This window comes from Stegastes partitus, unplaced genomic scaffold (assembly GCF_000690725.1).
Source record: "Stegastes partitus isolate 25-593 unplaced genomic scaffold, Stegastes_partitus-1.0.2 Scaffold1179, whole genome shotgun sequence".
Taxonomy (NCBI): domain Eukaryota; kingdom Metazoa; phylum Chordata; class Actinopteri; family Pomacentridae; genus Stegastes; species Stegastes partitus.
In genome coordinates this window covers 113,436-133,756 of record NW_007578910.1, presented here as the reverse complement: position 1 = coordinate 133,756, position 20,321 = coordinate 113,436, and the positions used below count along the sequence as shown (strand labels likewise).

The 20,321-nt window shown below is 39.9% G+C and overlaps 2 protein-coding genes across 2 annotated transcripts in view; one reads left to right on the top strand and one right to left on the bottom strand.

Moving 5' to 3' along the window:
• Positions 1–1,330: 1,330 nt before the first annotated feature.
• rab21 (RAB21, member RAS oncogene family) lies at positions 1,331–12,750 on the bottom strand. Its single transcript, XM_008297027.1, has 7 exons — positions 12,273–12,750; positions 7,846–7,905; positions 7,661–7,768; positions 6,555–6,618; positions 3,895–3,949; positions 3,725–3,813; positions 1,331–1,673 (listed from the first exon to the last, which is right to left on the bottom strand). Exons 1-7 carry the CDS (start codon positions 12,426–12,428, stop codon positions 1,534–1,536), a joined length of 672 nt encoding a protein of 223 aa, XP_008295249.1. The 5' UTR covers positions 12,429–12,750; the 3' UTR covers positions 1,331–1,533.
• A 4,858-nt stretch (positions 12,751–17,608) lies between these two features.
• The window catches only part of LOC103368620 (leucine-rich repeat-containing G-protein coupled receptor 5), a 36,639-nt gene continuing 33,926 nt past the window's right edge, over positions 17,609–20,321 (top strand). Inside the window, exon 1 of the mRNA XM_008297034.1 lies at positions 17,609–17,880. Within this exon, the coding sequence (XP_008295256.1) occupies positions 17,609–17,880 (272 nt within the window). The remainder of the gene's footprint in view (positions 17,881–20,321) is intronic.

Below are 20,321 nucleotides of genomic sequence, written 5' to 3'. Positions count from 1 at the left end.
GAAAACAAGTTAAATCTGAATCTCCTGATTGTTCATTAAACTGTTTTTTCTTTGAGCTAAACTTCAGACTGAAGTTCTGACGCTGTTCAGGCTAAACGACGAGTTCAGGATGTTTCAAAATAAAAGTCTTCTGATCGTCCACCAGAGGAAACTTCACAAAGTGCATTCTGGGTCCAGGCTCATGTGTTGGTGCTGGTTGGTCAGAACCAGTTCTGGACAATAGAGGGACCGTTTTACTAACACAAGGCACGTTTGGAGAAACAGAACCAGGTCCAGTGTTCAGACGGAGACGCCTGGATGGACGTAGAACTGGTGCTAAAGGTTCTGGAGTCCTTTTTTTGGTGATTTGATGTCATTTTGGCCCCTTTGATGGCGACTTTCTGTTCCTCTGTAGTTGTTTGAACCATCTTCTGTCGACTGGATTTCTTTCTGGTCATGTTGAACCTTTCTTGTGGTGGTTTGGCATCTTTTTAAAGTAATTCTGTCTTTCTTTGTGGTAATATCAGCCGGTTCTGTGGTGATTTTGAATCTTCTTGTGGATATTTCATGTCTTTTCTGGTGATTTTATGGTTTTTTTTGTGACAATTTTGGGATCTTTTGGTGCCAATTTTAAGTCTTTGTGTTAATTTCAAACCTTTCTGTGGTGATTTCTCAGCTTTTTATGGGGACTTTGCTTTTCTTTGTGGTAATTTTGGAACTCTTTGTGTTGATTTTGAATCTTTTTGTGGTAATTTTCTTTTTGCTTTTATTTCCTCATAATTTTGCATCTTTTTGTAGAGATTTTATGTTTGTTTGTTTTTTTTGCTAATTTTGGTCCTTTTTGGTGCCAATTTGACTCCTTGAGATCATGTTTGTGGTAGATATGAACAGAACCAGATCCAGTGTTCAGACTGAGACACCTGGATGGATGTAGAACTGATCTGGTGTCAGGTTCTAGCAGAACCCAGATGTGTTCTTCCTCCTAAATGTCATGTGTCTATCTGCTGTACTGATGAAGTTCTGAGGCTCAGAACTGATGGAAAAAGTCCATTAAGGTGATCAATCTGGACCCTCCTCTACAGAACTGTTTACAGATGTAGTTCCTGAAGCGTCCAGCAGGTGGCGCCGCTGCCCCTCTGCCCTCAGCCTGCTCCTCCTCCTCCATGATGCAGTTTGTACAGAGTGTTGATGCTGCTGCATGTTACAGCCTGACAGACGGAACCGGACCCAGCGGCGCCGCGTCGCGTCTCCAGAACTATTTAGAACTCTTTATTAACACGTTTAGTCGGAAACCGGCGCCGCAGACGTCTCTAATAATCAAAGTGCTAAAAACGTGACACACTCGCTGTAATCATGAGGACTCGAGTTACGTTTATTCTGGAGGATCAAACAAATTAGATTTCCCACAATCCCCAGCGGCAGCAGCAGCGGCAGCAGCAGCGGCAGCAGCAGCGGCGGCAGCGGCGCTGAACGGACAGACCGATAGATGTGTGTGTGTGTGTGTGTGTGTGTGGATATAATGACTGTAAGCGTGGTGGAGGGTGTGTGTTAGCGTTAGCCGGAGGAGCAGCAGCCGCCGGCGGGCGTGGCCTGGGGCTCGTCGTCCACGATCTGGACGCCTCGCCGGCTGGACGCCGCCTGGCTGGAGCCGTTGCCCTTCATCCTCTCCTCGGCCTGGGCCGTCTCCATCATCCCTGAAACACAACGGGCCGGGTCAGCTGGACGTCCAGGTTAGCTTCAGGTGATCCAGGTTAACTTCTCTGAACCACTTATTTCTCACTACGTCACATTTCTGCTGTTTTTAAAGGTTGATACTCGAGACACAGTCAAATTAATTCATTAAAGAAAAGACTCAAGTCACAAAAGTCTGAAAAAAGTAACAAGAAATTTAAAAAAATGTAAATTATAATTTAGTGAAATCAGACGTTGGTTTTGAATCGTGGTTGAAAAGAAGAATTTATAAAAATTAAAAACTGTCCAGGACAAATTAGAGAACTTTGCTGATGAGCAGTGAAACCTGAACACCTGCCAACAGGTGCACAAGTTTTATTTATTCATTTATTATTTCTGTTAAACCTCAATCCAAAATTATTATTACTTTTGTCCATTTCAGCTTATTTCTGTTGTTATCATTCTTTAACAGGACGATGATCAGAACCAATAATCTACATTTGGAGCAGTGAGAACACCAAACTACAACAACTACAAAATTAAATTTTTTTCATTCCTTTGCTTTTAAAACAACACTATTTATATATATATATACAAATAAATCTAAAAATGAAAATGAAAAAACATCAATTTTTTAAATAATTCTTTTTAAATATACATTTTCAATTAAAATTAAAAAACATTTTTAAAAAATAAAAAATTAACAGAATTTTTTTTTTTTTTTTTAATTTAATTTTTTTTTAAATAAATTATTCTAATTGTATTTATTTGTCTTTATATTTCTACTTTTATTTCATTATTCTTTTACTGATTTAGTTTTGTTATGTGCTCCATGTGCCTGAAACCTTTACAGTATAAATTACAGATATTTATAAAGAGATCTGTGAAATTTAAGCTTAAAAATAATCAGACAGCTTCAGAGAACTTTTTGTTTGTTTGTTTCAGAATCTACAATATTGGACAAGTACAATAAAAACTGTGCGACTGTCGGCGAGTCTGACGTGTAAAAAAACATCTGGACATTTATCCAGACGTTTTATCTGAACGTATAAAAACTGTTTCCTGAAATGAAGAAAACCAAACAACACTTTGGTCGCGTCTCTGGTTTCATGTGGAACCTTTAAAACAAAGATCCTCCAGTTTGATTCATGGTGTGACTTTACTGGAGTTATTGAAATATTACAGAATAAAACCTTTAAAACATCAGAGCCACAGTGTTCGTTAATAATCAGTAATTATAGAGATTAAATCACAACTTTACAGAAACTCAACCAATCCCGTCCCTCAGAGCGACTTCTGGTTTCCTTTTCCTATTTGATGTTTTTGTTTTTTTCATATAATTAAAGTAAAAATGAGAACCAAGCGGGTCACATGGACACGATAACGATGGTCAGCAGGTCACCGGATCAACGGAGGAATGAAAACAACGGCGTTATGAAACAGCCACAGCTCAGATTAGGATCTGTTCTCAGTGACGTCGAGGATTTTCCAACAGAAACGTCAAATATTTCAGTCAGCTGACGTCACAGATGTTAAAGAATTACAGAAAAACACCTAAAAGAAGTTGTTTCTACTAATAAGACGACCTGGGCCTCGTTAATCAGAGTTTATATTTACTTTATAAGCACCATGACTGCCTTCAACAAGCTGGAAATCATATTTAAGATGTTAGAAATAAAATATCTGAGGTTTATTTTATCCTGTGGAGGCTGAATTTGAAGTTTCCAGCGTTATATGATAATAATTAATTATTCTAATTATCAGTAAGTGGCTGTGAGCTGCATTAAAAGTTAATTAATTATCAAACAGGCTGATGTTCTGATAATAAATCAACATTTCTGTCTTTTTTTTTTTACCAAAAACTTCAAAAACTTGCTGCTTTTTGCTTCCAAAAAGTAAAATTTGGAGTTTTTTGGTTCATAAATGACAATAAATTAAATATATGTGAGTTTTAAGATGACGCACAGGAAAAAAAAAACAGCAGTTGAGAGAAAATATTTTGATTTTTGAGGCCTTATTTTGAAGAACCTGAGCTCTAGAACGTCATGTTTGAGGCGTTCAGGTTGAGTCTTACGTTTACAGAGATCCAGGAAAAGCTCCTCGATGCCTTTATTCAACTTGGCGGATGTGTGGTAGTGTTTGGCTCCCACCGACTCGGCGTAACTACACAAAAAACACACGACAACGTCAGCGTTTATGTTCAGTGATAACGTTAATAATATATAAAGATGAATCCGTCCTCACCTCTCAGCCTCTTCCACTGAAACGTGTCTGTCTTTGTCCAAGTCAATTTTATTACCTGCAGACATAAAAGACTCAAATTACAAAAAATGACTCAAAAATCACCAAAAAATACAAAAATTTCAAACATGTTTTATGAATGAGTCAGAAAACATCATAAAAGTGCCTCTTGACGATAAATAATTGTTCAAAAGTGCCCAAAAAGAACCGGATTTTAAAACATATTTTAATTATGAATAAAAAAAAAAAAGAACTTGAAACTTGTCCACTAATAAATTAACTTAAAACTACTTTCAATTATTTAAAACTTGTTCAAAATAACTCAAAAATGGTCCAAAATGACTCCACGTCGATTCAATCGTCTCAGAATTTGAACAAAACGACTCAAAGTATTTTTAAACCGACTCGTTTTTTTGTTTTAGTCAAAGTTAGCAAAGTCACACTTTAGTTTCGTTTTTAAATCTTCTCGTCCTCTGAGCTCACAGCCATCTTTGTGAGCAGTTGCCATGGTTACAGGAGTTATTATGGCCTGGGAGCAGGTTAATGGACGAGGGTCAGGGTCCTTCTGTTTTCAATAAATCCGGTTATCGTTTCCAATCATTTCCGTTTATGCTGCTCCACTAGCGTTAGCATTAGCTCAGTGTGCTAAATTAGCTCAGTATGTTAAACACCAGATCAGTTAGCCGCTCGCTAACAGCTTCTGATTCACACTAATCTGATCCACTGATGTGATAAACAGTCCTGATTCTAGCTGCTTGTTTCTGGTGGAGCCCAAACACGGAGCTAAAAGAGGCTAAATGTTGTTTAAACATCAACCTGTTTGTTCTCTCAGCAGATAAAAGCTCCAGACAGGATAAACTTCACTCATAGAAGCAGAACTTATCGAGCTGTTTGTGTTAAAGGAGCCACAACCGGAACTTTTTTAACATAAAGACTTTAAAGCAGCCTTAAAACACCAAAACAACAACAACAACAACAACAACAACATCATCGTCTCCAGGCAGCAGATTGATGCCTTCACCGTCGGATCTGATCCAAACACATGACGACTGGATCTTAATCCAGTTAAAAGTCTAAACTCGATATTCAGAAACTACGGCAACAGAACAAACAGTCCAATGATGAAAACAGACTTTGACTGAATCAGAAGCCTTTCATTACATTCTATCTGATCAGAGACACGATGGAGGTTTATTGATCAGCTGTCGGGCTTCAACATGAGGCTCCACCGATCGATGCTGCTGCTCTGGTTGGTTAACGTCTCTCTGGCTGATGCTAACTTTCCATCTCTGGTGTGGAGATAAAGACAACAGCTCAGACTGAAACCAGAAGCTCACAGCTCCCTGCAGCTTCCTCCACATGAACAACTTTGGTTTTATTTCAGTCTGACATTAAAGATCTACGTCCAGGACGAGTTCCTTCGACCTGATTCCGCGCCGCTCTGTTTCCATGTGAGTCCGACCAGACGTTTCGGTTTGACGGCTGCTTTTCCAGAATGACTCAAAACTACACCAGTGAATCACCATGACGACGACGTCACAGCAGTCGGATGCTGTTGCTCGGCCAGAATTACCTCAAAATAAACTGTCCAGAATGGCAAAAGTTTGCTCAAAATAACAAAAGTAAACTGTCCAGACTGGCCGAAACAAATCTAAAACATTGTATAACCAAGTATTATTCAATTATTGTTATTATTATGAGTTATCTTTAATTATATTATACTGAACATATAAAATCACTAATTTATCAAAAATGACCAACAAATGTCCAACATGACATTAAAACAACAATCCAACCTGACTGGAGACACGGAAATTCATTCAAACTGATTCAAGATGTCCAAAAAGACTTGAATTATATCTAAAATAACTTCAGCTCAACTTAACATCTGTCCAGAAAGCTCACACTTGTCCAAAATGACTTGAATCTCTTCTAAGACCACTCACAATTTGTCCAAAATGGCAAAAACATGTTCAACACGACTCATTTGTCCAAAATTATTAAGAACTGGTCCATCGCACCAAAGAAAATGCCCAAAATATCTAAAAGAAAACAGACTAGCCGACAAACGAGTGTCCAAAATGACATAAAAAACAATCCAGCATGACAGGAGAGATTGTAATGTGTCCAAACTGACTCAAAATGTCCAAAATATTCAAATCTAATCATCTAAAATAACTTTAGCTCAATTCAACATTTGTCCAAAATCACCCAACAAACATCCAAAAAGCTAAAACAAAACAACTTGAATCTCGTCTAAAACAACATAAACTTGCTCAGAACGACTTTGATCTCGTCTCAAATGATTCACAATTCATCCAAAATCAAAATCAAATAAAAGTCCAACAATGTCTCAAACGAGTTGAATTTTGTCTAAAATAACAACACAAACGTCAGAATCACCCCAAAGACGTCCAGAAAGCCAAAACTTAGTCTGAAATAATTCACAATTTGTCCGAAATGAGTCAGAATTTGCACAAAATCACCAAAACTTTTCCAAAGTGACCTGATCTTCGTCCCAAAACCACATAAATCTGGTCTTAAAAACTCATAATTTGTCCAGAATAATTTAAAATGTCTCTGAAATGCCTTTAAATGTGTGTGAACCAATTTAGTTGTTTTAAACCCACTGATTAATTGTGAACTAGTTGTTTGTTACTTACCTACTATACATAAACAAATCTCGTTGCCCAACATTTTCCTCAACTCTTTCACCCAGTTCTTCACCTGCAACAACACAAAAGCACAATTAACCAGCGTCTCATGAAGCCTGGAAAGAAATAATAAACAGCTGAAGGTCGGATGTTGGAGGCTTTTAGTACATTATAAAGAAAATACTGAGAATGTGACGAAATAATATGAAAACTTTTTAGCTTGATTATTAGTAATTATTAGGTTCATTTAATGAATTGAACCAGAAATATAAAAAGCAGCACAGACAGAAGCTAATGCTACAATGCTAAGCTAGGCTAGTTACCATTAAGCAAGACTCCTTTATCAGAAGCTTTATTTCTTTTGCTTTAAAGAACTAAATTGCTGATATTTGAAACACATATTCAGTCGAGCAAACAAACGTCAAAAACACAGCTAACTAACTAGCTTGCGAAATGAATGCTGGAAAATTAAACAATAACCAAATAATTTCCGACAGAACTCCAACAAACGCTCAAAGAACATCAGTCGGTATCGCAATATCTGTGTTTATTATTCCCTGAAATCTGCATCAGACACAAAAATCCAGCGTTTAAGTTGTCGAAGCACCGAAAGTGAGTTTAAAAATTAGCTAAACTAGCTTTAGCTGCGGCTAACGGTTAGCTTTAAATAGCCTGAGTGGAATCGTTACCTAAAGAAGACGTCCAAAAAGGCAAACTAACGCAGTTTTTAGCAACTAATTCTTCAGATCTACTTCAGAAACGACTCAAAACCTGATGCTACGCTAACGTTTCTGAACAGCTCATAGAGGTTTAATATAAAAATCCTACTTTTTTAAACCGGTTTTGTTAAATTGGGGTCATTTACTCAAATATAATAAACATTTCTGTTTATAAAAGGCCTGAAACAACAAGAAAATAGAAAGATTAAGACAATAAAGACTTGTTTTCTTGAAGTTTTGGGTAATCAGCCAACAAATGTTGATTCTGAACCAGTAAAAACCCAAATAAACGTTCATGTTCATGGATAAATGTGATGTTTTGTTCCAGACGAAGCTTCCCGGACCTCAGACATCCAGACTGGGAGCTGGACGGAGTCGAACCGGTGCCGTATTTACCTTCTGGAAGGAGTCTTCGTCTGTAATGTCGTACACTAGGATGGCTCCATTGGAGTCTCTGTAGTAGATGGGCCCTAACGCATGGAAGCGCTCCTGACCCGCCGTGTCCTGGAAACAGAACCGCCGGTTAACATCCACTCAGAAACACAAAGAACGAAAGTAGCGTTGCAAACCAAGCTCCTCACCCAAATGGCCAAGTTGACTCTCTTTCCTGTGATGTTGAGCTTCTTTGTGAGGAAGGACGCCTGCAAGACGGAGACGAGGGAACGTCAGCAAAACCACAAACATCAGATAAAAACAGAAAAAACACCAAAAACAAGACGGAAAGAGTCGCTGGAGGAGACATTCATCAGTTTCATGTTCTAGATGTTCAAAAAAAAGGTCGTTTAACTTGTTAGACGTCTTTAAATCTGCATGAAACTGGTTGAAAAACAATCTCATCCAACCAGGAAGTTAAAAAGTCTTTAATCCGTTTCGCTGCCCAGATTAAGGGAATTATTCGGGATGTTTTCGGTGCCATCTGTTTGTTTGTTTGTTTGTTTGTTGTTTATCTGGTGGCAGGATTAAGTGTAAACTGTCTGTTTTGAATCATGAGAGAAGGAAACAACAGAAAGATGCGCAAGCAGCAGCAGGATGCATCAACACTGACTTATTTTATCCTGGATTGATTCAGAACATGAGCTCTCATCAGAGGTCATTAACCTCCTCAGAGTCTCTGTCATGGTCCCGTTGCTGCTAAACTCCCACAATGCTCTCTGCTGCCACTATGAGCTGTAGTCTGTAGACGCCTCCTCTGGTCTCTATGGGATTAAACAGTGAGAGGCTCCACCTGGTGGAACAACCAGGTACTGCAGCTGGTCGACGGTACGTGAAATGCGTATTATCAGAAGAAAACAGCATCAGGAGACACTAAATATGAAAAAACTTGGACCAGAGCAGGAACAAAAACAACTGATCAGGACTTCTCTTATTGCAACGACGACAAAACGCCACACAAACCCGATAAAAGACGACATTCTGATCAGACTTTCAATAATAAAAGACGATACTTGAACGAACTCATTAAACCACATTTGCAGAACTTTAATCAACAGATTTAACAGGAGCTGGTTTGAACAGATCAGAAGCTTCCAGAGTAAAACAATGACTTAAATTAGCTAAAAAATGGATTAAAATCAGACGATAGCGTCCTGCTTTGGTTCTGCATTAAATCTGATTTAACGTGAGCCTCCTACAGTTACTGATGATTAAACTAACGTTTCAGACCAAACAGGAGCTCCTTCTACATTTATTATTGTTTCTGCTGTAAAACGAAGTCCTGCCGTCCACAGACGTTCTCAGGAGGCCGATCTGAGCAGAAACCGACTCTCAGCCTCTAACTCGTCTATTTTAGCGTCGCGGTCGTTTCCTGCAGCAGTGACGGGGATTTTTAAACCGGCGGAAAGCAGAACTTAAACTGACAGCAGGTTCATATGTGCAGCCTGAACCAGGTGATCAGACTGTTGTTTAAATCTTTTAAATCCCACAAACACAAAAACGTGAATAAAAATAAACATGACAGACTGTTAAAGCTGAACGTGTTCGTCTTCTCTACAGAAACCTGGACCTCTGACGACTCTGTTGGTGTTTCTTCACTGTTTTCTTACATCTTCTACCAGCTGATGGATCGACCATGAGAGCAGCAGCACTGAGTTCTGCTTCAGAACAAGAAGCTGCGTGAACAAACGCTCTGCTGTTGAAATGCTGCTGCAGCAGCTTTCATAACGTCCGTCGGTTCCTTTAACCTCCAGCTAGCGTCTGCAGATCTGATAAGAAGCTGGAGGTTAAAGTCCTCCTGAACGGCAGCTCCACTTCTCTGCTTCCTCTCAGTCGCTCTGTTCACCTCAACCGGGACGTTAACGACCTCCAACTAACCCACAACTCACCAGCTAACCAACCAACTAACCAACCAGCTAACCAACCAGCTAACCACCGGCTAACCAACCAGCTAACCACCGGTCAACCTGCTGCAGACTCTCATCATCTAAAAACATAAAACTGTCACTGCTTCTCTTCGTCATACGTGGCAACAACTTGAACATATACGAGTGTTTTTATTGTTTTATCACAGATTAAATTCTTATTTTACTTTTGTAAAGGACATTATTATATAAACATGCACGTAAACATATTTTTTAGCATCATTTGATATCGTAGAATATTTGTTTCTGATAGAAAATGTGTGAAAATGAGTAAAATATTAATTCTAAAACTGTTTTCTTTTAAGTAACTCTCATTAGATGCTGAAAATGAAACCTTAAAATTAAAATGAATTCACTTTTTAACAGTAGACGTCACAAACTTCACCGTGACTGAGTTTCACCTGAACCAGCTCCACGTAGAGTCTCTATATTCAATACTAAAATAATAAAAACTTCTGGTCATTATAACAAGATTTGGAGTAATTTTGGTGACATTTTGGACCATTTTTCTCTCACGTTAAACAGGTTTTAAGTAATTTGGGACGAGTTCTTGTCACTTTATCCACATCTTCAGTAATTTTGGTGAAGCTTTTGTCCCATTAACCGACTTACGAGTCATTTTGGACCCATTTCTGTAACCTAAATAAATAAATTCTTCTTATTATTTATGTCTTTCTGGTCTCCGTGGTTCTGACTGAGTCCGGCTGACAGAACCATCTCTGGGTTCCGTCTCCTCCTTCTCAGAGCTGCAGGACTTTAGTGAAACATGAACAAAACCGTCCAGCAGCAGCTCGAGGCTCAAACATCAGAACCAGCTGAAGCATCTAAATGAATTATGAGAGCAGACGATGGAACATATTTGTGGTCTCATGACGGTTTATTAACGCCGAGCTCGTGCTGCGACACGACTGACGGCCAATCAGCACGCAGCTCCGCCGCCGACTCGTCGAGTCCGAATCGATCCGCCGCGGGTCACATGACGGCGTGGAGACCGGAAAAGGCCCGAAGGCGTCCGACGTCACGTGACTCCACCACGAATCAAACACGGGCCTGTTTGAGCTCCTCTGACTGTGACGTCAGCAGCACGTTAGCCTCCGTTAGCTTCTCTCCGGCTCGCTGTGCTCACGTTACCGGAACCGGAATACAGACGAACTCACTTATGTTTTATAATAACAATCAAAGCTTCTGCTAAAGTCACACAAAAAGGTGAAAATCTGACAGCAGGGATCCAGAAGGAATATGTACAAAAAAATAAAATAAAAATGTAAAAACGGTGCAATGCTGCTACACACAAATAAATATTAAAAATGATGGAATTTATCTAATAATATTGTAAGATGATTAAAATACACTAAAAATGAGATTTTTCTACAGTTGTAAGATAATAAATTATCTGTAATTTACTAAACCTGGAAAATGTAAAAACAGCTGATTTCTTTTATTTTTTAAAACTATTTTTAATTAATTTACACATTTTTCTGTCAAATGACTGCAAATATCTGCCAAACTATTATAATATTTACTGGTTTAAATAAAACTAAACTGTGTGATTTTATGGTTGAACAGGTTTGTCCTGGTTTTGTTTTATGATGGTAAAAATATGTAAATTAATATTTTTTCTGTGATTTTATTAGATATTATCTGTAATTTAACAAAACAGGAAAAGTCTGTAAAATAGCAGATGTTTTATATTTTATTTTGTAGTATTTTTCAATCCTTAATATGCACGGATTTCCTGTCAGATAATAGTAGATATATTTAATTACATTTTTGCTGATTTAAAAATAAGGTAATCTGACAATCAAATGCTGTAAAAGAACAAATTACTGTTTAATAAAATACAGATTTGAATGTCGATGTTATTTATAGTGTTGTCCTGTTAGCTTTGGGTGTTTTACATGTAATTTTACTTTTTTTCCTGTAATTTTATCAGACATTAAACCGACCTTTTGCACTTTGTCCAGAGATTTAATAGAAACTTACATTTCTTCTGAAGTTTCCCTACTGTCTGATAGAATAATAATAATAATAATAATAATAATAACAATAATGATAATGATTTCTCTTAAATGGATTTTCTTCATGTTGGAGGTTTTATTGTGTAAACACGAGCTTCCTGTTTCATCATTCAGAAGCTCATCCTGTTTACACAATAACATTTACTTTACTGAGGCTCTTTTTGCTGTTTTAATTGTTCAGATTAATCAATAAACTGATTGATTAGTTTATTACCAAACACTCCCTATAATGACGTCACAACCTGATTTCCATGACGTGTTTCACCTCCAGGACTTTAAGTCCAGCTAAATTCAGGTTCTGTTTATTTTAGCTGATTTTACGGTTAAAGTTCTGCAGAGTGGTTCTGGTTCGGCTCCAGCTCCGGGCCGCGGAGCCGCAGCTGGGTCTGTGTGAACAGCAACTCCCGGAACAAACCCGGGTTGCGCCTCAGCACCGCCTCCGGGCTCCCCGCGGCCGTCCCGGGTCGGCTCGGGTCAACACACGCACCGTGAAAAGCACTGACACACGCGCCGACACGAACCCTCCGGCTCCGGACCGGACCGGACCGCCGGCTCGCAGCGGCGGCTCCGGCCGCCTGTCACGGCTCTGCGGCGGCGTCGCTGGCCGCGGAGCGCCGCTCCCGGCTGCCTTACCTGTAGAGTCGTGATGTGTTTGTCGTTGAACTTGTTCTCGCAGTAGCGCAGCACCAGCGACGTCTTGCCCACGCAGCCTTCGCCCAGGAGCACCACCTTGAACGAGTACGTCTTGCCTCCGCCGCTGTTGCCGCCCGCCGCCGCCGCCGCCGCCATGGCCGCAGTCCGTCGCTCAGATCCGGGGCTTTATCAAAACAAGCTAGCGCTGCTAATGCTAACCGCCGCGGTCGGAACTCGACTCCTGCGGAGCTCACATCGGCTTCCGACTTCAAAAAGCGGCTGAAATCATGAGAGGGAAGCTTCGACAGCGCTCACGAACCGGACGTGTGTCGGTGTGTGGCCGCAGCGCGGAGGGAGGCCGGGCCGAACTCGGAGCCAGACCCGGTTAGAAGCCGAATCGAGACGCTGTTTTTCTCCAACTAATGGCGTCGGACGGAGCTAGCTGTTAGCCGGCTAGCACTGGCGCAGATCGTCTGCCGTTGGAGGAGGGATCACTCCGCCTGAAGGAGGAGGCCTTTATCCGCCTTCAGTCCTGCAGCTTCACTGGAGCACAAGCAGGAAGATTCAAATGTCAAAAAGAAAACAAACGACTCAATATGTCAAAGTTATTGTAGAAAAAGTCACAAGTTTAAGCTGCAAAATATAAATTATGGTAAAAGCTGTAATAATTCTGAAGCAATGAGTCAAATTAAGTCAATAAAAAGTAAAATAATGATCTAAAAAGTCAAAATTAGGAAACAGAAAGTCAAAACATCACAATATTTAATCACTAAAATATATACTGTGACCTAAACAGTCAATTTGATTAAAAAATTAAATAAAATAAATCATTTTTTTCATTTCAAAGCAGTCAGCAAACATAAATTTATGATCCGTAGCTCAGTGTGATGACATGAAAACATCTGATTTTACACATAAAAGGCAAAATTATGAGACATGAATTAAAAATGCCGCCTTAATAAGTTCAATTTGTGAAATTTAAAAGCAAAATGTGAGTTTTGTGGTTTTAAAAAATCACATTTTGCAGACTGAGGTCAAACTCTGAGATGAAAAGTGAAGCTGTTGACTTCAAGAAAATAAAATGTACTGAGATTAAGTGTGAAAAAGTCAAACCTGTGAGATTAAAAGTTAGATTTAATATTTAATGAGTCAAAGTTATGAGAGAAAGACGTCAAACTGAGATAAAATATTGCAGCAAATAATAATAATACGTCTAAATTACAAGCAAGGAATCAAAATATTACAGAAAAATGCAAATATTTTTATTGACAAGATGCTAATTATGAGATATTATATCAAAATGGAAACAAAAAGAAAAATTATGAGGGAAACAAACTTGGATTTAACATTTAAAAGAGTCAAAATCAACATAATATAATCTAAATGAACCTGCTGACCAAAACAAACCAGTTTGAATGTATAAGGAACAAATATCTAAATGCTAAATTATGAAGCTGAACTGTTTAAAGCGTCTTGTTCAGGTTTTATTCAACCAGGAAGTGTTTCTGTCGGTGTGTGCAGCTGATGCTCAGAAGCAGCAGCGGAGTGAGACCTCCTGACGGCGGCTCCTCTCTGCAGCGTCACATGACGACGAGCTGAAAACAACAAACATCAGTTTATTATTACAACGTTTATGATTCTGACTGGTTCTGGTTCTGGCTCTGGTTCTGGAGCTTCTCACCTCAGAACGTGGTCGGAAAAAAATCAGAGGCTGAAGAGAATAAATTCTGAGATTAAAAAGTGCATTTTGATATTTTAAAAAAATCTGAATAATAAAGTGTAAAATGTGTAAAAACTAATTAAGATGGTTAAAAAAATAGATTTAAAAAATGAAATGGACAAAAACAGTCAATTAAATTTATTGTTAAATGATCATTTATCTTATATCACGACAGATATGATATAAAAAGTAAATTATGAGACAAAAAGTTTGATTTTTAAAGGCAGGAAGTGAAATTTATGACCTACAGTTCAGAATAATGTCAACAAAGAAGTCAAACATATGAGCTGAAAATGGACATTTCTGACTCACTCAGTCAAAAATATGAGACAACATGTAAATATTGACTTAGTAAAACAAATGTTGAGCTAAAAAGTCAAAATAATTTGAGATAAATGAAAAATGTTGACTTAATAAGAGTAGATTGTAAAATTAATGAACACAAATTTGAGTTGAAAAGTCAAAAATATTTAGTTATTCGGTAAAAATGATGAGACAGAAAGTTAGAAATATGAACGATAGCATGAAAATAAGAGATTAAAGTTTTAAATTACAGCGTAAAGAGCAAAGTACTTCCTGAAGCTGAAAAGTCAATTCTCACATAAAAGTCTAAAAGTTTTCTGTCAAAATTATCAGATATAAAGTCGTGTTTTCTATTTACAAAATAATGTGACACAACATCAGAAAGTCCACTTTGATCTAAAAGGTTCCATTTATGAACTTAGAATTTAAATTTCTCAGTAAAAAAAATACAAATTATGAGGAAAAATAAATAAATTTAAACTGAATATGTGAAATAAAAACATCTGAAATTGAGATTTTTTTTTAGGTAAAATGTCAAAATATTAAGAATATGTATTTGCTACAAGTTAAAAATTCATAAAATAATAGTAAAAATGTTTTAAAAAGAGATTTATGTCAAAATTGTGCCTTAAAAAAAAGAAATATTCTGAGATTAAATGTCAAAACAACGAGATTTTTATTCTTTTTCAGCTGTAAAGACTAAAACCAGCTGCTTATCTTTCACAGTAAAAGTGTTTTTCTTGATTCTCTCTGACTCTTGTTTCTTCGTCGCAGCTTCTCTCGCTTTTGTTTCCTGCGTTTTCTGGGTTTGAAGTGAAACTGGTTTATTCCTCTGAACTGGTTCCTGTTTGCAGTTCAGCCGTTTAACCAGCAGAGTTCAGAGTCGCTCTGGAATAAAAACCACCGAGACTCCATCAGGAAGATCAGCTCCTGCTGCGTTAACGTGGTTTAATCAGCTGGTTTATTCTATAACGATAAAATCTGTTCATGTTTATTAAACCAGCAGCAGAGTTTAGTTTCAATCACTGATGAAAAATCACCTTCAAGCTTCACTTCCTGTTCATCCCACAGCAGGTCAAAGGTCAGATTCCTCCAGTTAAAGTAAAGACCAAAAACAACAACAGACACACAAAACAGACCCACACCAATTAAACAACAACACAAAACGAGCACAAAGTGACCGGAAACAACAATAAAAAGTCACAAAAAGAGAAAAACAAGCCTCAAACGACTGAATAACCAGGAAGAGACGCACAAACAACTGAAGAAAGACACAAAATAAACACAAACAAACAGCACGAGACGTCGCACAAATACGCAAACAGACAAAGAGTCACGAATAGAAACAGATAAGAGACACAAAGTCAACACAAAACAGTCGAACGCTGAAGCCTGGAAGCTGAAGTCATGCGTTGATGAGCAGAAAAGCTGCAAAATTACCAGAAAAAAGACAAAAAATAAACACAACTGAACAGACGACGACACAAACAAACACAAAAGTACAAAAAGAAGACAGACAGAAAACAACAGAAAATGGAATCAAAAAGACCAGAAACAGACAAAGAGACAAAAACAAACATAAACTGAACATAAACAGAAAACAGCAGCAGAAGTGACACAAAATGAGCAGAAACGGACAAAAGTTGACAAAAAAGACGAACGAGAAGCAAAATTAACACAAAACAACCGAAAATAAGTGAAACAAAATCACAGAAAAGAGGAAAAAAGATGCAAAACAACAAAAAAATGGACAAAAACAGACGAAAACAAAAGAAAAACACACACGAGTGTTTCTGTTGTTGCACACAACGTTCCTGCTGCTGGTCGGAGAACGTTTACAGAACGTTGGTCAACTTGTGTTGGATTGGTTTGTGTATATATGTGTGTGTTATTGTGTTATTGTGTGTTTTATTGAGACAAGACAGTGTGTCTTTATATTCCAGGTGTGTGTCGGTGTCAGGTAAAGGTGAGATATGAAGATGTTATCACACACACACACACACACACACACACACACAATAACACACACACACACACACACACACAATAACACACACACACACACACACTAATCATTAACTTCAGCTGCGTCTGTTTTTCTGTCTTTGTGAGGACGCCTCTATAACAGCAGCTTCACTGTTTTATTATTTAACTCTTTAATTTCTCCTCTGAAGCAGAACAACACGCGTGTTTTTAGTCTGTGAGTGACGGCACGACATATGAAACTGGATTAGTGACGACAAAGAGACGCAAAGTGGACAAAAAATGACCAAAAAGACTTAAAATGAGCCACAAAATTAACCACAAACGCATTTAAAATGATGGAAACCAGCAGCAGAGACGCAAAGTGGACAAAAAAACAGCAAAACTGACGACAAAGACGCACAAACAAATGAACAAGAGCTGCAAAATAAACACAATCTGACATAAAACAACAGCAGAGACACGTAGCTGTGTGGAGAAGAGCTGCAACAGACACACAAAACAACCACACACAGGTCAACAAAGAAGCACAAAGGGTGCAAAACAACAACAACAACAACAAACATGTGAAAGAGCTGCAGAATGAACACAAACCCTGAAACAGGAAACAGCAAAAACACACAACCAGCAAAAAGAGACGAAAACGACACGAGACAAAAACAAAAGAACACAAATGAACCAGAAACACACAAAAACCAACAAACTGGAATCAAAATGAACAAAAGCACAAATAAATCCTGACCTGAGCCTTTAATCTGATAAAAAGCAGAAAAACAACAAATATTTAACTTTGCTTCATTAAAACGGTCAAAAACAACAAATCAGGTGTTTGTCCAGAAAACTTGTGAAAATGAGTTTAAATCCTGTTAATTAACTTTAATGATAAACTTCATTTATACAGAAATTCTTCCTGAGATCCTGATTTCATCCAATAATCAGCTGGAAGCTCAGAAATCAATAAACTGAATTCAATCCTCCTGACTTCAGTCACAAAACCTGAAACTTGATTTATTTTTATTTCTCCTCATAAACGTCCAGAACTTTTCTCTCCAGAACTTTTCTCTCCAGAACTTTTCTCTCCGGCTCTGGTTTCCACGAAACACGTTGATGTTTGACTTTGTGTCCACACGCACGCGCACAGCCCTATATAGCGTGGCCGTGGACACGCGCTCCCAGTGAGTGGACGGACTCACACTCTGCGCTGTCGCCGCTCCAGGTTCCAGCAGAACCTCGTGTGATCCGGTTCCACTGAGCGGACGCCAGCGTGCTTCTCATCCGTCTCCAGCGCCTCTTCGCCGGACCTCAGACTTCCAGGACCCGCGGGGCGGACATGCGGGGCTGCGTGGCTCTGTTGGCCGCCTGTGCAGCCCTCTCGGCGGGCTTCGGGAGCCCCGCGGCCGCGGCGCAGGAGGCTGCGGCTGCGGGGAACGGCTCCGCGGTGCCCCGGGGGCAGAGCTCCGGGGACGGGGAGCGGGCGGCGGGGCGCGGCGGCTGCCCTGGCCGCTGCCGGTGCGAGGTGGACGGGCTGCTGCACCGGGTGGACTGCTCGGACCTGGGGCTCCGGGAGGTTCCGGGCAACCTGAGCGTCTTCACGTCCTACCTGTAAGTTGCTGCAGTTGCATCAACCTGTTGCCGTGAACGTCCCAGAGTTACTCAGAGTGTGTGTGTGTGTGTGTGTGTGTGTGTGTGTGTGTGTGTGTGTGTGTGTGTGTGTGTGTGTGCGAGCGCGTGCGCGCGGATGTTATGCAGCCGTGAGAACCGGAGCACCTGTCTGCGCAGCCGCTGTTGACCTCATGTTCTGTCGGCTGCTGGTTCTGGACGGACCCGTTCCTAAAGTATCAGAGAGAAAAAGATTCCAAACACCTGAGAGAACGTTTGAGCAGAACCAGGTTCTTCTAGAGGTGTAGTGGTTCTAGAAAAGGGTGCTCAGGTTCTGCAGAGGTTTCACTGGTGTCAAAGAAGTTCTGGGACCTTCAACAGGTTCCTTCAACATTTCTGAGTTCTTTATGTTCTGTTCACTGGCGGTCCAGTCGGTGCTCAAAGTATCAGAACCAAAGAGACACCTGACAGAACTTTAGAGCAGAACCGGTTCCTGTTCTAAAGAGGGTCAAAGCTTGTTTATGAAGTTCTTCTAGTGGATTCAGTGGTTCTTGAGGAGGTTGTTCAGTTCCTCAAGCGGTCCAACTGTGTATTTATGAAGTTCTAGAGGTCTGGATTCTCGTTTATCTGGTTCTCGAGAAGTTTTAAGATTCCAGGTTTTCTGATGACGTTCTTGAGTTCTTCATGTTCTTCATGTTCTTTATGTTCGCCGGTGGTTCAGTTGGAGCTTCGGGGTTTTGAGGACCTCGTTGTTTTCACGGTTTCCAGAAGAAGTTCCTCACAAAGTTCTCAGGATCATTCAAGAGGTTCTTGTGGTTCTTGAAACTCAAATAAATCTTGAGGATGGTGTTCAGGTTTACTTGGAGAGGTTCTGTTCGCTCCAGAGAGTCTCAAGCATCTCAAGGTGGTTCTTGAAGAGCTTCATGTTCCTAAGAGGCTTATCTGTTTATTTTTGTCGTACCTTACAGAACATTCAAGCAGAACCGTGGTTCTTGAAGAGCATCAGTGTTTATTTCTGAAGGTTTTCTGGAGGATCTGGTGGTTCCTGAACGTCGTGTCGTTCTTGAGGAGGACGTTTAGGTTCTTCAGAGGTTCCATTGTCCTCATGTTATTGACCTCAGTGGTTCTAAAAGAGGGTCCAGGGGTTCTTGGAGATGTCTGAGGACATATTTACAGTTTCCCTTCAGTGGTTCCTGAGGAGGCTTGATGGGTTCTTGGGGTGTTTCGGGGGTTCTGTAGGGAGGTTCTGGTGTTCTTTTGTGAGGTTTCTGGGGTTCTGGAGGCTGCCTGAGGACACATTTACAGTTTCAGTCGGGCTGAAAGAGGTTCCGGGGCTGTTTGAGGTTCCAGGTGGCCTCCTGAAAGAGGCTCTGCGGGTTCTGTGAGGGGTTCCGCGGCTCAGTGTGGCCCGTTAGCAACAGTATCAGTGAAGTTTCAGTGTTTCTACTTGAGTGTAAACTTCTGTTAAAGCGAGACACCGAAATGAATTCAAATCCAGTTCACCTCCCAGCAGGTGCCCGGCCTCCAGCATTACATCATCTGTGTGTGTGTGTGTGTGTTACTGTGTGTGTGTGTGTGTGTGTGTGTGTGTGTTAAACCTGCCCGTCTTGGCTGCAGCCTAAAAGCAGAACAATGTGCAGGATTTAAATTTCACTCTCATTAAAGAAAAACCTCCCATTCAGAACAACCCAGAGTGTGTGTGTGTGTGTGTGTGTGTGTGTGTTCCTTACAGTTTGTGTACAACACACACTCACACACACACACACACACACACAGCGACAGTCGATCAAAGGTTCTTTGTGTCTTTATTAAAGCTCCGATCGGGAGTCGGGTCCAACAGAACATCAGGAGTTTCTGCGTTTCGTTGAGCGTTCGTTTAAAAATGCAGAATATTAATGTTCTGGATCTGCACGTTCTCTTTGTCCGGTTCTAAACCATCGGTTCTCAGCGGCTGCACACGTCTCTGAATGAGAACCACCAGAACCACCAGAACACTGGACCCGTCAGTCAGGAGCAGCTTCACACTCTGAGGTTGTTCATGAGAACATCCAGAGAACCGCTGAGGAACCGTTCTGAGTTCCATCAGGAGAACGTTTTCAGTTTGTTGTTGTGCTTTATGTGTTTTATTTAATTCAGGGATCCATTTGGCTGGTGATCGGCTGGTTCTGGTTCTGACGTTGTTCCTGATGTTAATGGTTCTGAAATAAAACCTCAAAGCAGACATGAGACGGTCCGCTTTAAGAAGAACTCTGGTTCTCAGAGCTCTTCAAGTTTCAGGTTTTCTTGGGAAGTTCTCGAGGCCATGGAGGAGGTTCTAGTAGTTTGTGTCCTTCATGTGGTTCTCAAGGAGGGTGTTCAGGTTCTTGAAAAGGTTTAATTAGTTCCAGAGAAACTCACGGACCTCTTTGCTCTTCAGGGTTCTTCAAGGAGTTCCCAGATTTCCC

What these genes read in the sequence shown, in the direction of transcription:
- rab21 (XM_008297027.1), bottom strand. Translation starts at nt 12,428, where the DNA reads ATGGCGGCGGCGGCGGCGGCGGGCGGCAACAGCGGCGGAGGCAAGACG. An exon ending in GATTTGTTTATGTATAGTAG is followed by an intron (nt 3,950 to 6,554) that starts GTAAGTAACAAA and finishes TTATGTCTGCAG; the next exon opens with GTAATAAAATTGACTTGGAC. An exon ending in TTTCCTGGATCTCTGTAAAC is followed by an intron (nt 1,674 to 3,724) that starts GTAAGACTCAAC and finishes GTTGTGTTTCAG; the next exon opens with GGATGATGGAGACGGCCCAG.